The sequence below is a fragment of the Molothrus ater genome, chromosome 14, assembly GCF_012460135.2.
Source record: "Molothrus ater isolate BHLD 08-10-18 breed brown headed cowbird chromosome 14, BPBGC_Mater_1.1, whole genome shotgun sequence".
Lineage (NCBI taxonomy): Eukaryota > Metazoa > Chordata > Aves > Passeriformes > Icteridae > Molothrus > Molothrus ater.
In genome coordinates, this window is record NC_050491.2 from 4,672,214 (window position 1) to 4,687,967 (window position 15,754).

The window sequence follows — 15,754 nt, forward strand, 5'->3', positions numbered from 1 at the left end:
GGATATTAAACACTGGCTCCTAGCTGAAACTATTGCTGTGTCTCTGTTTTTTGTTGCAGGCTGTAGAATAGTTCTTAGATGCCTCTCAGTGTGCTTGTTCTTGTAAAGTTCTTGTAAAGTGATGATTTGCAGTATCTTTTCAGGTCATTATACTGGCAAACAGCTGTTGCCTGAAGCCTTGAATCAGCTGCACATCATCTTGTGGGACAGAGCTGCCAAACATTATGAGGTTTGGGACCAAATAGTAGTGTTCTTATTTATATCAGTGAAAATGAAATTCGTTTTCTGACCTCTTTGATATGTCTATTTTTGGTTAGAGTGCAAACTGTTACTAAGAGCCTTGTTCCAGCTGGCACTAGTTTTATTTTCATCCATCTGGGTGCTGTTTTCAATTACAAAATCAAGTTTCAGGTAGCCTTATCTTAAGGTTTGTGCATGGGAACAGTTAATGCAAGAATTCCTGCTCCAGCTGGCTCCTATATGGCTCTGGGGCCTGAAGGGATTTGTCCAAGAGTAGTCAAAGAACTGGCTGGTGTCATTGTGAGGCTTCTCAATGATTTTTGAATGATCTTGGGAATCTGGAGAGGTCCCAGTTGGCTGCAAGCTGGCAAAAGTTATCCCAATTTTCAAGAAGGGCAAAAAAGACAACCCTGGAAACTACAGGCCTGTCAGTCTCACTTCAGTGCCTGGTAAAATTATGGAGATTATTCTGGGAGTTATTGAAAGACACCTGAAGGACAATGCAGTCATTGGTCACAGCCAGCACTAGTCCAGGAGGGGGAAGTCCTGCTTGTCAAACTTGATTTCCTTTTAGGACAAGGTCATCCACCTTGTTATCAGCTGAAGCCAGTTGATGTCATCTCTTTGGATTTCAGTAAAGCTTTGCATTCTGTCTGTCACAGTGTCTAGACAAATTAGAGGGCTGGGCACTCACCAGCTGTAGGAAATCTAACACGGGAAAGTGCTGGATTCTGCACCTGGAACAATCTGGAGCTTGCACTAGGATATACTTGACTATCTAAATCTTTCATTGCTGTGACCTTTTTTAAAGAAAAATTAGGAAGACATAGGCAGTTTAATCACCCAAATATGGCCATGTTTGTTTGGGTTTTATTTTATTTTTATATTTTCTAGGAGAAAAGCTATTCTGAAGCCCTTCACTGGTACAATTATTCTGTCAGCTTCTATACACCTGGGCAGATAGATCAGAACTTGGCTAAGCTGCAGAGGAACATGGCTTCTTGCTATCTTCATCTGAAACAAATTGACAAGGTATATTTAATACATATGTATACATACTTATGTCTTTATTTGCATTGCTTTTATTTTTGAGGAATTGGCTTTTTAATTTCTGGTCAGCCTTTGGTGCTGTCTTCTGGTCTCATCACTTTTGTTTCAAGGGCAGATGTGGCCCTGTCAAACATCTTGAGTTATTCTACAAATATCAGCAATGTAACCAGTAATGTTTTGTGTATATTTGTATTTCTTTTCTATTGCAAATTATATACTAATTTCAAGGTGATGTTATACTGATTTCCCTTAATCTCTTCTGTGAATAGGCTAAAGAGGCAGTTAAACAAGCAGAAAGGTGTGATCCAAACAGCATCTTTACTAAATTCAGTGTCTATAAGATTGCAGTGTTGGAGAACGATACTGATAAAGGTACAACCTGAAAGTTAAAGGGCCCACTACAAGGAGAAATGCCAAATATATTAAAAAATACTGAACAGCTTTGGACTGTTCATCTTGAGAAAGACACAACAGAGGGTAGCTAGAAGAAGGGTCCCTAAAGCCATTGAAAATGTCAGGCTGTAGATTTAAGCTGTAAAAGTGGGATTTGGTTTTGTTTAGCACACAATATGTAAGAGGCAGAGTCCATTGCTATATTTGATTTTGTTTGGATGGAGTCTCTGTCTAGGGAAGATAATCCTCCCATGGGCAGAAGCTGTAGTAGCATCCCAGGGTGAGAATCATTCTATATTTTTTAGTATGCATATACAATATGAAACTTAAGGGAACCATTATTGCTGCTCTTAACTTCTCTGGACAGATGGAGCCTGAAGTTACCAAGAAATACATGAATTATTGAGATTACTTACAGAATGTTGTATCTCTGCAGCCTCTTTCTCCTTTGTAATGAGTTCTGCTGTTTCATATTTTAATGAGGATCTTAGCTCAAGTAATGAAAATGGAGAAATACAGTCTATAGTTACTTAGAATACAGAGTAATGTGCAGAGCTTATTTTCCAACGAGTTCTCTGCCATTTAATTATTCTCTATACAAATTTTATTGACAGCATAATTTGCTCACATAATATAGAGTGGGAAACACAGCACAGTGTGAACATAAAAGCAGTGGCACCCTTAGCACAAGCCAAGATGTGGGAGCTTGGAATGATGCCCAGACAATGTATTAGAGAAAGTCTTCTGTCTTTGGTAACAAACAGTTACTTAGCAGAACAAAATTAAGGATGTGAGATGAGTATCATCTGTATGGCATCTTTGTTTCCTTAGATTAGTAACTTGAAAGCTTTTTGGCACCTCCCTAGGAGGAAATGTGTATTTGAGGAGAAGTGCTGGTATGCTCAGGGTTTCTTGTCTTGGCTTTTCATAAAAAAAAAAAAAAAAAAAAATTATAGCCTTTCATAAGTCATTAAAACAGAACTTTGCACCTTCCAATTGCTTCTATAAAAATGTTGGTTTTCCCTCTGTCTCTTTCAGCTATGGAAGCAGTTATTGAAATGGGCAAACTAGCAGAAAAGCCATCAGAACATGAAGACAAGCTGAGAGTGGATAAAAATACAGGCAGCAACCTCTTGAGTTTAGCTGCCCAAATTGCTTTAGAGGTAGAGCAGATAATGTTGTCTTTGCTTTATTGATATAAGTAGGACAGCTGTAACCTCTTTAACCTGGTCTAGATTTAATATTTCTCTGTATTTCGTGGATTTCTTAGGATTTCACGCTTCCACAACAAAGGTCTCACTCAAATGTGTTGTGTAATGCAAAGCAGAAATTATTTTCATGTAGAAGGAAGTGGTATCTTTTAAAATTTTGTCATGAAAATAAAGAATTCTGAGTTACGAATGTTGGCATCTGGATATAACATTGTGCATTTCTGTAAAATTCTCAACAAAACGTTTCATCTTCTTCTGCCTCTGGGATTTGATCTTTGATGTGAGAGGGGGAAGCTGTGTAAAAATACACATAAATCCATGATGAAAGTCCTTTGTCCCTCCTGTTTGCCTCTTGCTTGGTGGCCTGAGCACTGTCTGAACTGGCTGATTGCATTTCAGGCTATCAGGGCTTTGTTCCCAGCCCTGTGAGGCATGAAAGCCTCAGCAACCTGTACTAGTCCTGCTCTTGCCACAGGCTCTTTGTGCAGGGAATCATATGATCTCTCCTTAGAGCTTTCTCTGCACTCTCAGGCAATTCTGTGCACAGTCCTTTGTTCATTTTCCTGCTACTGGGCTGCACAGACTTGGAAAATGTGGTTGCTTTGGGGTTTGTTTTTGTTTGGGGTTTTGTTGCTGTTTTGGTTTGGGTATCTTTTGTGGTAACTGAGGTAGTGCAGTATATACAAAACATGTTTTAATTCTTTTCAGAATGACCAACAAATTGTGGCTATCAAAGCTTTGGAGTATTTGTCTGAACATTTACAAGACTGCCGACAATTATTTACATCCTTAAAGTAAGAATTCAATATACATACAAGGAAAAGCATAAGGAAGAAAAGTGGGATCCTTTCAGGAAAATCAGGGCAAAGTACACCATTGAAAAAAAATCTTGTTTTTTCATTGTTTGTTTTTCTCATATTTAGATGTTTGGTCCGTCTGATGTTATCAAAAATCATGGCAGAAAATTCAGAGAAAAGGTGGGTCTCCTTGAAAAACCATTTTATTATGGTGGATATGTTGTTCAAATTCTGTAATATTTTCTTTCTGGGCATTTTTTCTTGCAGAGTAATCAAGAGATTATTTTTTATGCTGGTAAAAGTCCACCCAGATGACTTTCTAGCTTGACCTAATGACATCACATAGGAACATATTTTCAACTTGTCTAAACTTTTCTTTAAATATTTGCTCTTTGCCTACTTCTTTTATTAATGCATATGCCTGCCTGTCAGGCATTTTTAATGGAGGTTTTGAGCTAAACAATCTCTGTAACTTTGACACTAGTGGGATATCTTTCCAAACTTTGGAGTGAGAAGAGTGGATCTATCCATAACTGGGAAAATATATTCCAACATAAATAATGTGTTCTGTTTTTATTTCTGTTGAAAAAAATTAATCCATTTTCTAAAACTGAATTTTTCCTCAATTCTAGAGATGAAGATATCAACTCCATACTGACTTACTTGAACTTGGGTATGTTTTTGTTTTTGCATTTTCTGGAGTTCTTCCATATGTGAACATTTTATGATATGATTAGATCCATACCAATGAAATATTTAGACTCCTTATTTCAATCCAGACTCTGAACTTCCCAGTGAAATCAATGAAAACTAGAGCTGGAGATTCAATAGAATTGTGAAGTTGGGTCTCAGTGCCACAGGTTTTGCTATCAAAAGCTTGCAATACTGCTGCAAGTAGAAGAGATTTAAGAGCAGAATTGAATCAATAAAAGGTTCCTAGAAGAAAGGCCTCAAAGTTGTAATTAAATTTAAACCCCCTTCTTGTGAAATTAGGTAAAACTCCTCTGCATTAGACTTCAGTGTAAGTAAACTTAGAAGAGCAGTACTTGTTGGCATCTTCTCAAAAATGCTGTTTGAGGCACCTTGTGCTGTTTTTAATAGGGCTTTCTGAAGAATATTAGATTTAAGTTGTGAGAATAAGTCTTCATCAGGAATTACACAGGTGTTTTGGAAACCTCTGTTTTGTAGTGCAAGGATGAGACTTGGAAATGTTTTTATTCTGCTCCAAATGTGGTACTTTTGTATTGAATTATGTTTTCTGCAGCTCACAAGAAACTTGCTGAGTCTTTCACAGAAGAGAAATTTACAGGGGACATGAGGATCCTTGAAGCTCACTGGTTTAGAAAAGTTGGTAGGTGGCTCCCTCAAAATCTAAACTGAATCTCCTGTCTTTACTGGTCCTTTAAAGGACCTTGGAGTTTGCCTTGAACTACAGACTGGGAAATCCTAACAGCAAATATTATCACAGATAAAGTGGTTTCTAGTGGGAAATGCAGCTGCCATGGGGCTGCCCTAAGCTTTATGCATGATGTTGTCTCTGGATCCTCACTTTGTAGTCTTTGTTACACTGTTTTGGTAAAGGATTAATGCATTTGCCGTCTATAAATAAAAATATAAGCATAGGGTAACAAGTTGAACCAATTTTTCAGATTCTTGCTTCTGTCAGAGCATACAGGAGAGCAAACAGTTGAATCAGTATCAGAAGACACCTGAATTGCACACATCCTCACAGTGTAACTGTGCTCCAGTAAAGAGCAGCAAGGGAGGGGGAGAAGCAGCAGAGGTCAGATACAGTGACATGAGCATGAATGAATCAGGACCTTTCAAAGGCAGCATTCTCACTCACAGGATAAACAATTTAGAGACTACAAAAACCTGTCCTATGGAATAAATTAGTGTGAAAGTTGCTGTAGAATCTAAACATTTAATTGGGTCAAGCTCTCATACATGAATAATTTGATTGCCTTTAGATGCTCATCCATTTATTACTCAGAATTGTGTGATTAATTGCCATGTACTTGACCTTGCTGGGGTAAAATGAAGAATGGTTCAAAACATTGTGGGTTTTTTTCCTTTTGCTTTTTCATTTGTCTTGGGAATACTGTACAACACCTCCCCTCATATGCTGGCTTTGTTAACTAATATAAGAAAATGCTTTTCCCAGTTCATGCTTTTGTTGGCAGGGTGTGTGCTAGAATGGGTTCTTGGTTGTGGTGAAATTATCAAGGCAAAATGTGAAAGCATGAATTAGCTATTTTAACAAATCACTAGTAACAGTATTTCTTGCTGTTGTTAAATGAGCTGTTGATGACATATTGGTTCAGAAATAGAATTGTAAGACCTGGACTGCTTTTTGCTAGAGATTACATGGGCACACATGTAGCAGTGCAGGTTCTTATTCTAGTCTCTATTTTTGTGTCTTTGTTAGCTTGGAACTTAGCTGTACAGTTCAAGGACAGCCCTGAAAAGATGAGGGATTTTTTTGTGCTGTCTTTCAAGGTATTTACTCTTGCTAATAGTGTTTCTAATTGAGGAATATTTTAATCTGTCTAGTTCTTCTAGAAGTCACATCCATGGTTTGGGTGTCTCCATGGAGACATGCTTGTATGCTCTAAAGATGGAGCATTTTGTCACAAGGAGATTGACTTGTGATAGAAAATGTGTGCATTATTGTCATACTTCACATTCTGTTTCTTAAGAATGTAATAAGATTTCAATGAGAAGTTTCTAAAATAAATGGATTCTGATGTTTTTAAACTGCATCACTAATACAAACATGTTAAGTACTTGAGTCCTAATCTTTATGCAGGACTTCTACCAAAACTGTCCGTTTCATATGTGCTTGTAGAGAGGGGACTCCAACTCTGCATACACTTTATATTTAAATAATCCCTTTGTGCAATTGTACCAGTAAAATTACAATATGAATATATACTACTCATGACTGATTCCTGCAAGTGGCATAGAGGAGGGTCAACAATCATCTGTTCACAAGCAAATTGCTTTTTATGGGTAAAATTCTCATTACCTTTTCCTATTTTTGGTGTCAGTTGTCCCAGTTTTGTCCCTCTGACAAAGCTGTTCTGATTGCTCAGAAGACATGCCTGCTAATGGCAGCTGCAGTTGATCTGGAGATGGGGAGACAGCAAGTAACACCTTCAGAACAGGTAGGGAAAGACCTCTTAACTATTTCTGCTATGAAATTTCTACCAGTATAGCATTTTTTTTCCTTCTGATTTTGAAGTCCTAGTTTTTTCACTCAGAACAGTGAAAGCAAGGGACTATTTCATAGTTAGAATTGATGCACCTTTCCAGACATCTGTAAGTATTGAATTTCTGTAAATTAGTTCAGTGTCTTTGAATGGGTTTGTATCAATAAAGGGTCATGGCAGTAACTTCTGAGGAGAATTTCAATTTACAAGATATATATTGTAAGAAGCCTGCTAATAAATTTGGGTTAGTGAGAAAGACAATTACTGCTGTTGCTGAAAGTAGTTACCACTGTGGTTGTGATAAAACTCCTTTTTTTTTATGTGTACATATTTTGTGGGTGGGGGGAAGAGGGCATTGTGCCTACTGTGATAAGAAGATTAAGGAAAATACAGAGGTTGTGAAGGAAGTACAGAAGTCTGGTATAGAATGATTGTAGAAAATTCTCTGGAGGGCAATGCACAGCAATTCTGTTGTGGCATTTAGTGGTTTGTCAGTCTCAATAGCACTGTTTTATTCTTGAGAGATAAAACAGTTATGTCCCTCAGGAGCATGGATGGTTCTTTCTGGGCCAATGCGAAGTGGCTTTGTCAGAGATGTGGAGGTCTTTGAAAAAGACAAAAAACCCTCAAAAGCCCAGTAAATGGTATAGGCAATTTACTAACTAGGCTGATTCTTAATTTATTTTATAGCTGGTTCTGGCATAATTATTCCTTTTGCTTTTAAAACCATGACAAGAATAACTTATTTAATTTTGTAAAATAGACGGAGCTTTTTAGTCAGGCCCTTCAACATCTTCAGACATGCAAGGAGATATGGAAGGTGCTGAAATTAACAGGTAAGCCACAAAGTGTGTGTTCAGCACATGCAACTTAGTCCCAATGTTAATGGAAAATACAGAGCATGTGGAGTTGCTGTCTCAGATGGAGGTTATTGGAGTAGATAGATGACAGTATGATAACAGCTGAGGTGTTAAGTGACTGTTAGCCTAGCATGCATAGTTCACTTTTTCTGGTAGGATATTGGTAGAAAAATTCCATTACATATTCCTTGAATGGCAAATTCCACTTGCTCTGCTGTTAAGTCTGAGTGCCTTGATGGTTTTCCTGCCTGTTGGAAGCAAAAATTACCTTATAGCAAAAATTACCCTGTGGCTTAGATAAAATCCATCATTTCATACAGGGAATCCTTTCTCTTTTGTAGGAGATTTTGCTACAGACCCAACAGACACATTGTTGCTGCTTTATGAATTTGAAGCAAGATCCAAAATGAATGATCCAACACTTCACAATCTTATGGAGTCAGTTTGGGAGCAACCACAAATAGAGATCAAGACACTTGAAATCATTGCATGTAAGGACAAAGAAGCTTTAATTTCTCTTTCCTGTTCTTTTGAGGTGACCAGGATTATCATGTGTTGTAAAAATGGGTCTAACCATATATATTTTGTCCTGAAGCAAGGATGCTTAGGATCTCAGCAAGGTTAGGAGAGCTGTGTTTTGAAATGACAGATGACATGGATGATGAACCAGAAAATTGTGATATCTTTCCATTTCTAGACCCTGAGACACTCATACAGCTTGTGAAAGGGTTTTCAGATGAACTTTTACATGCTCCAAACTGGCAAAGGCCAGAGAATGGCCCTCACTGATTCGTGCCCCAGTGCAGAAGTTTTGGGCTGTGGACTTTGGAGAGATACTTTGAGTATATTTAAGCCACTAAGATAAAGTTAAGTTTCAACTCTAAAGTTTTTATAGTCAATTTGTAAATAGCACTTCTCTACACTGTGCCATATTTTCATTACAAAGTCCTAGTCACAAAAATGTGCTTGAGAATCTAGAGCAGGATCCAAGAAAGATGAGGAGCATTTAGAACTACCATGGCAAGTCTTTGGAGGTGTCCTGTAGGATTGCATAAACACCTTCTGTTCTCCTTGCCTTGAGGGAGAACACTCCAGTGCCTGGAGACACCATTCTCAAATCCTGCTCCTGCATAAGGTTTCCATCTGGATTTTTGTGTTCAAGGAGACAAACAAAACTCTTTAGACAGTGTCCCTCACCCGATTTTTTGTATTACTGCATTGGAGGTAAACACCAGAGAATTATGAAGCTTCCTGTGCTTCTGCCTTGTTGTCCTCATTGATGATGTGCTGAGTGAGAAAGAGGGAGAGAAGCACCAGCTGGTGACCAGCCCATTAAGCAGATCTCTTTCAGTTGTTTTTCACAAGGGATCTGGCAACATGCTGCAATTTATTTTAGTAACCTAAGAGATTGAAGTTGACTTCAGTAATTTATCTTTAATTCTTCTCTATTTTCTTTTACTTTGAAGCATTAGCAATGGAGCCTCCAGCTCGGTATCCTGCACTGTGTAAGAAAGCTCTCAAGAGTGCACTAAACCTTCACAGAAAGCAGGCTGTCATTGATGCTGTGAAATTTAGGTTAGTGTTATCACATAGCTTTGCCATGAGCCTGTGACTGGAAATGCTGACTGGGAATAAAGCCTGCAATTTGAAAAAAAGTGGAGTTTACTTTATATGCAAGGTTCCACTTCTTGCTGGCCAGCCAGTGTAACTCTGAATGATGACTGCCTAACAGATGTTTTACCTGCAGTTTGTTTACTTGGCATATTTTCTGGCATAGTCTTGTTTCCAATAAATACATCTATTGCGGAAGGAAAATGAAAATTTTCCAGAAGTGGTATCTGATTGTTTCTTGTGAGGAAGGTGTTCATTTCAAATGTTACTCTGCTGGGTATTTCAAAGACAAAGAGGAGAAATTAAGGGTTGAGAAGAAAGCTATGAGTTGTAAGGTAGTGATGCCACATAGTACATATGTGATTTATTTAGCATATTTATGTGTTACTTATCCTTTCCAAGTTCCTTGAAGTAAGCACTTGGCAAAGGCAACTGTTGATATTGCCTTTCTCACTTCACCCTCAGAAAGACAGAGCTGTTTTCAGAACCCTGTATTTGTTACTGGTTTTCTGAGGATGCTGCCTATGTAGCTCTTGCTGGGGAAGTTAGCAAAGGTACTTTGTTCTTGCTGTTATGTGTAGCACCCTAGGTAATACTGTGATTTTCCTTCTGTGTTACTGTAGAGACCAGCAATGAAAAGAATTAAGTATAATTGCTCTTGACTCTGTATGAATAGTTTGTATGAATAAGATCTGATGGTACAAAAATGCATGTTTCTGCTACAAGAATATGAGTGTGTGAAGCACCAAGGTAGACATGTCTGACAATCACAGAGACATAACTCAGTGTGCTCCTCATACTAAAAACTGTTTGTGCACATGGAATTTAATATTTCCTCTTTTTCTCTCTTTCAATCCTCAGCAAATGCTTACACAGTTTGATTAACATCTCTTTGCCAACTGGATTGACAGACTTGGATACCTGTGTGCTGCAGGAGGTGTGGGACTACTTTGAGGATGCTCTGAGTGTAGTCAGCAGCACAGTAAGTTGAACAGGAAACCAAGAGACTGGGACATGATCCTGAGCATGAAAAAAATTCTCATTAGACTGAGAACAATTAGTAAAATGAACATTACATAGTGTTATATGTGGAGCTGCTAAGCCTTCTTCAGTAAAACATACACTGAAGGTGTAGAAAAGTCTCTTGGATATTTAGGACTGCATTACAAATTTCCTTGGATTTTGTAAGGGCTTTTTCTCTCTTTGCTTAGGAGGAAAGAACCCAACTGTTTTCTTACTCTAAAATTAAACTCTAGCACACTCTTTGACTTGTCAGTTTTGAAGCGAAGATTCTATTTTCTGATGAGGTGCTGCTGCTTGTTTGCTACCTCAGGATGCTTACCCAGAGATGGAGATCCTTTGGTTGATGACAAGAGCCTGGAATACAGGAATATTTCAGTACACTGTTGGTAAATACTGTCGCTATAGGACACAAAGGAACACACGCTCACACCGTTCTCAAGGTGAACGAGAGAAAAGGGCCGTTTATTTTCTGACTCCAACATTTATAGTTTTCCAAAAGTGACAGTGGATTGGAGGGTGACAGTGGCACCTCTCCAATGCCACTGGTTAAACCAACAGTCCATCAACTCTCTCCTCCTCCATAGAGGAATGCAAAACAATAAGTTATTTACAGAAAGTGTGTGAGAAAATTCACTACAAGAATGTCAACATCAGAAGGCTTAGAGAATCTTAAAAACTCAGGGTGACATCTCACCCTTTTTCCATTTAAAAAGAAAAAGAAAAGAAAATGAACAATGTAAAAAGGAAAACATGAACAATGCTCAGTGTCCACTTGCGGATGAATCATCAGAGCGATCACTCCCGTCATCTGCATCTGAGTCATCACTCAATGATCTGCCCGCTTGATCCCTTTCAGGTTGGTCACGGTCTCCGTCTTGCTCATCGGCTGGGTTCTGCCTCTGCAGTCGCAGGTCAGGGCGAACACATTTCGAAGGTACCCAGCGTACCCCAGTATCTGTGGATACACAAGCATACCCGCGCCCCGAAGCGATAAGGTCGTAGGGACCTTCCCACTGTTTGGTGACTAAATTCCGCACCCGAACCTTCGCTCGAGGCTGATGTGCCTCGTCCGCAGCCTGCAATGAGAGATGGTGATTCAAAATGACAGGGTTATTCGAGTTCTGTGGCACAGTGAGATGATTGATTGTGTACAAAGCTTTTGCCAACCGACTGTGCGGGGTTTCACCCTGCATTCCCCGTTTTTGTTTTTGAAGAACCCGCTTCAGAGTACCATGAGCGCGTTCTACAATAGCTTGACCAGTTGGGGAATGAGGGATCCCGAACTTGTGCGAAACACCCCACAACCGCAGGAACTGCCGCACCTTTTGGGATGCGTAAGCAGGACCATTGTCGGTTTTCACCGCAGAAGGTATGCCCAAAACGGCAAAGGCCTGCCTCCAGTGGGCAAGGACATCGCGGGCCTTCTCCCCAGTGTGAGCCGAAGCCCACATCGCAGAGGAGAACGTGTCCACAGTGACATGCACATACTTGAGCCGGCCAAACTCGGCAACCAGGGTGACATCGGTCTGCCAAAGCTCCAAGGCCCTAAGGCCTCTGGGGTTCACCCCTGCCGGCAAAGGCGGGGCAAGTGCATGGCAGTCATCACATGACTCAACAATGTCACGAGCCTCAGTTGGCGTCAGCTGAAACTGCTTCTGCAGGGTATGTGCATTTTGGTGGAAAAACCCATGCGATGCCTTGGCCTGCGCGAGTGTATCAGGCTGAGGCGCTACCCACGCTGGGTTAGCCAGCTTGTCAGCCCTCGCGTTACCTTCCACTATAAAGCCCGGCAAAGTGGTGTGACTCCTCACATGCAGAATATAGAATGGATGAACCCGGGCCTGAATGGCACACCACAAGGTCTTCAGTAAGTGAAACAAGGCAGGATTACTGACCTCCTTCAAGACCGAATGACCCAACCGCTGTGCGATATCAGCCACATAGGCGGAATCCGTGACCAAGTTGAAAGGCTCCTGAGAGAATCTTTCAAATGCCATGACAGCAGCCCTCAGTTCAACCAACTGGGCTGACCCATCCTGGCGGCCTTCCAGAACCTGCCACTCAGATCCATCCCTCCAGGTAACAATGGCCTTCCCAGTCCTCCCTGAACCATCAGTGAAGACAGTGGGTCCTTGCACGGGTTCCTGGCTATTTTTGGGCCGCAAAGAGATTTTTGTGGATTTTGCCATATGCAGTAGCCTATGGCTGGGCAGATGATAAGTGATCTGCCCGGAGAAATTTTCCAGAGCACTCTGCAGGGACACACTGTTTGCAAAGCTCCAGTCAAAATCCTCCCGTTGCACCGGGAGTATGATCTTTGCGGGATCCGCACCCATCAATTGCAAACACCGTTGCCGGCATTTGATTATCAAGCGAGCGATCAATTCAAACAACGCAGTTGCCGTCTTCTGCGGCTGATGGGGCAGGAAAACCCATTCCAAAATGTGCAAAGAATCAGACCAATTGTCACTCCACTGGCCAATGATACCTGTGGGATACGAATCTGGAGTGGTGACGAACACAGTGACATCAACGGAGGGATCAATGCGATAAACTTGGCAAGCCGAAACAGCTCGCTGAACCACCTCCAACGCCTTATGCGCCTCAGGGGTCAGTGTGCGAGGTGATTTTAGATCACCGTCTCCTTTCAACAAATCATACAGAGGAGACAGCTGCGCATCGGTTACTCCCAAATATGGACGCAACCAAGTGATGACACCCACCAATTTCTGAACATCATTCAGTGTCCTCACAGGATGCACAAATTGCACCTCCTGGTGACGGATGGTCCGTTCCAGAATTTTGACCCCCAAATACTTCCAAGGTGGTTGCTGTTGGACCTTCTCCGGAGCCACCTGCAGTCCCTGAGCATGCAGAGCATCAAGCAACCGAGGCTGAATCCTCAGCAGCTCATCCTGGGTGGACGCGGCCACCAAAATGTCGTCCATATAATGATACAGACGCGCATCAGGAAACTGCCTGCGAACTCCAGACAAGGCACGGGCCACATACCACTGGCATATGGCCGGAGAATTGCGCATGCCCTGAGGCAATGTCCTCCATTGATACCTCTGTGCAGGCTCAGCCTCGTTAATTGCTGGCACTGAGAAGGCAAACTTCGGTCTGTCATCGGGATGCAAAGGAATCGTAAAGAAACAATCCTTCAGATCCACAATGAGGACCGGCCAGTCTGCAGGAAGCATGGTAGGCGATGGCATGCCCGCCTGCAATGTTCCCATGCTTTCCATCACGGCATTAACCTTTCGGAGGTCTTGCAACAACCTCCATTTCCCAGACTTCTTTTTGATGCAGAAGACAGGGGTGTTCCAGGGGCTGGTGGAAGGCTCCAGATGACCCTGGTCCAACTGCTCCTGCACCAGATTCCGAAGGGCATTCAACTTCTCTTGAGGGAGGGGCCACTGCTTTTCCCATACAGGTTTGTCAACCAGCCACCGTATAGGAGGCGTCGGACACTCTGCGCCCTTCACTGCAGTGGCCCCCATCAAAAATCCGTCCCAATGCGCACCCCCCAAGCAGACAGAACATCCCTCCCCCAAAGGTTGGCAGGAGTAGAAGTAACATGAGGCCTAACCCAGGCCACCTGTCCCTCTGGGTTCGTGACCAACACAGGCCGTTGGCTCACATAACATTGCGCCGTCCCTCCCAGGCCAGCGACAGATGTCCCCACCGGATCCAAGGGCCACTCTGAGGGCCAGGTCACAAGGGAGAGAACCGTGACATCCGCACCGCTGTCGAGAAGCCCACGGACGCGGACTTCTGGCGGCGTTGCACCAGGAACAGACAGGGTGCACAGCATCTCGGGACGGTCCTTGGTCAGGACAGCAGTCCAGTGAACTTGAGGTGGCCCAGTGGAGCCAAAACCACCAGCTCCACGCGACTGATCAGCTGACCTGCAAACAGAGGACTTGAAAGGCACAAGTTGAGCAAGCCGCGTCCCTTTCGGGATTGTCACGGGGGGGGTGGGTGTGGAGACCATGGCACAAATCTGCCCCGTGAAATCTGCATCGATGAGCCCCAGGTGCACAATGATGCCCTGAAGGGTGGCACTAGACCTCCCCATAAGGAGAGCACTCATGCCCCCACCCAAGGGACCAAAGGCATCCAGGGGAACCTTGCATATCTGTGAAGACTCTAACACAACTGTTGCTGCGGTGCAGACATCCACTCCTGCTGATCCACGGGTGCTGGCTGCAAGCCGGCAAAGGAGACCTCCATCGGCACCGGGGTCTGGAGAGAAGCTTGTGTCCGCACGCGTCCCCCCTGCGCGCTCCGCTTGCCGTTTCCCGAGCCTGGCAAAGCTTGGCCATTAGCATGAACAGTCGCCTTGCACACATCAGACATATGATTCGGCCTACCACACCGACCACACAAGAACATGGGGAACTTCACCTTCTGCACTTTCTTCCCCTGCTTCTTGCCAGCCTGTGCACTCCCCTGCTGCGGCCGCTTGCCCTGCGGCGCCGCCCAAACCGGCTGCACAGTGGCAGCCACGGCAGCCAACTTCCGATCCTGGGGGACAATGTCCGCACAGGCCTCTGCCATCTCAGAGACAGTAGGATCACCAGGCAGAGCCACTATGACTTTCCTACAAGCAGCATTGCAATTGCACTTGATAAGGTTCGTAATCGTAACGCTCCTTGCCACAGGATCAGGCACCTGCCTCTCCACAGATGCAATCAGCCTTTCTGCAAACGTCATGAAAGGCTCGTCATCCCCCTGGACAATGGTCGGGAACGGCTGCCTCGGAGCAGCCATTTCCAGGGTTTGAACAATTGCAGCCATGCCCAGCGAGTGGCATTGTTTAAGCACAAGGGGATCAAATCCAACCTGCCCTTGAACATCCTCATAAGGCCCTGTTCCCAGCAGCATGTCAGCGACAACCAAACGCCTGGGGTCCTGCGGACCCAATGTAGCATTCCGCAACACCGCGTGGGCCGCCAACCGAGCCCACTTGGTCTCAAAAACACCATACTGCACAGGGTCAAAAAGAGAACGTGCCACACGACGGAGATCGTAAGGCGTGAGCCTGTCTGAATCAACCCTCCGGAGAGTCCGCATAACCTCAACGGACCCCAAACCATGCTGAGCAACTGCCTCACGGAGCTCCTTCTCCAGCTTATACGAAAGGGGTTCATAGGTGTTATGAGCAAGACCCCTGAGCACAGGGAAAACCTGAGGATCCCCTGGCAAAGCCACCGCACCTGACGCTCCCTGGTCCTCAGGCCCAACAGGGGCAAAAGACGAAAGTCGCCTGGGAGCCAGGCCAACACCACTCGGCCCTGGGCCCCCCGCAGCACCGGCAGAGCCAAAAGAGCCCTCCCCGCGACCCTGCAGGT

At 43.2% G+C, this 15,754-nt stretch overlaps 1 protein-coding gene across 1 annotated transcript in view; it reads left to right on the top strand.

The window, feature by feature from the left end:
* The window catches only part of TEX11 (testis expressed 11), a 34,147-nt gene that overhangs the window by 15,217 nt on the left and 3,176 nt on the right, over window positions 1–15,754 (top strand). The window contains exons 14-28 of the mRNA XM_054516369.1: window positions 144–229; window positions 1,135–1,272; window positions 1,560–1,662; window positions 2,722–2,846; window positions 3,603–3,688; window positions 3,818–3,871; window positions 4,324–4,364; window positions 4,956–5,042; window positions 6,120–6,190; window positions 6,742–6,858; window positions 7,667–7,739; window positions 8,105–8,254; window positions 9,230–9,338; window positions 10,236–10,356; window positions 10,708–10,785. Of these exons, the coding sequence (XP_054372344.1) occupies window positions 144–229; window positions 1,135–1,272; window positions 1,560–1,662; window positions 2,722–2,846; window positions 3,603–3,688; window positions 3,818–3,871; window positions 4,324–4,364; window positions 4,956–5,042; window positions 6,120–6,190; window positions 6,742–6,858; window positions 7,667–7,739; window positions 8,105–8,254; window positions 9,230–9,338; window positions 10,236–10,356; window positions 10,708–10,785 (1,439 nt within the window). The remainder of the gene's footprint in view (window positions 1–143; window positions 230–1,134; window positions 1,273–1,559; window positions 1,663–2,721; window positions 2,847–3,602; window positions 3,689–3,817; window positions 3,872–4,323; window positions 4,365–4,955; window positions 5,043–6,119; window positions 6,191–6,741; window positions 6,859–7,666; window positions 7,740–8,104; window positions 8,255–9,229; window positions 9,339–10,235; window positions 10,357–10,707; window positions 10,786–15,754) is intronic.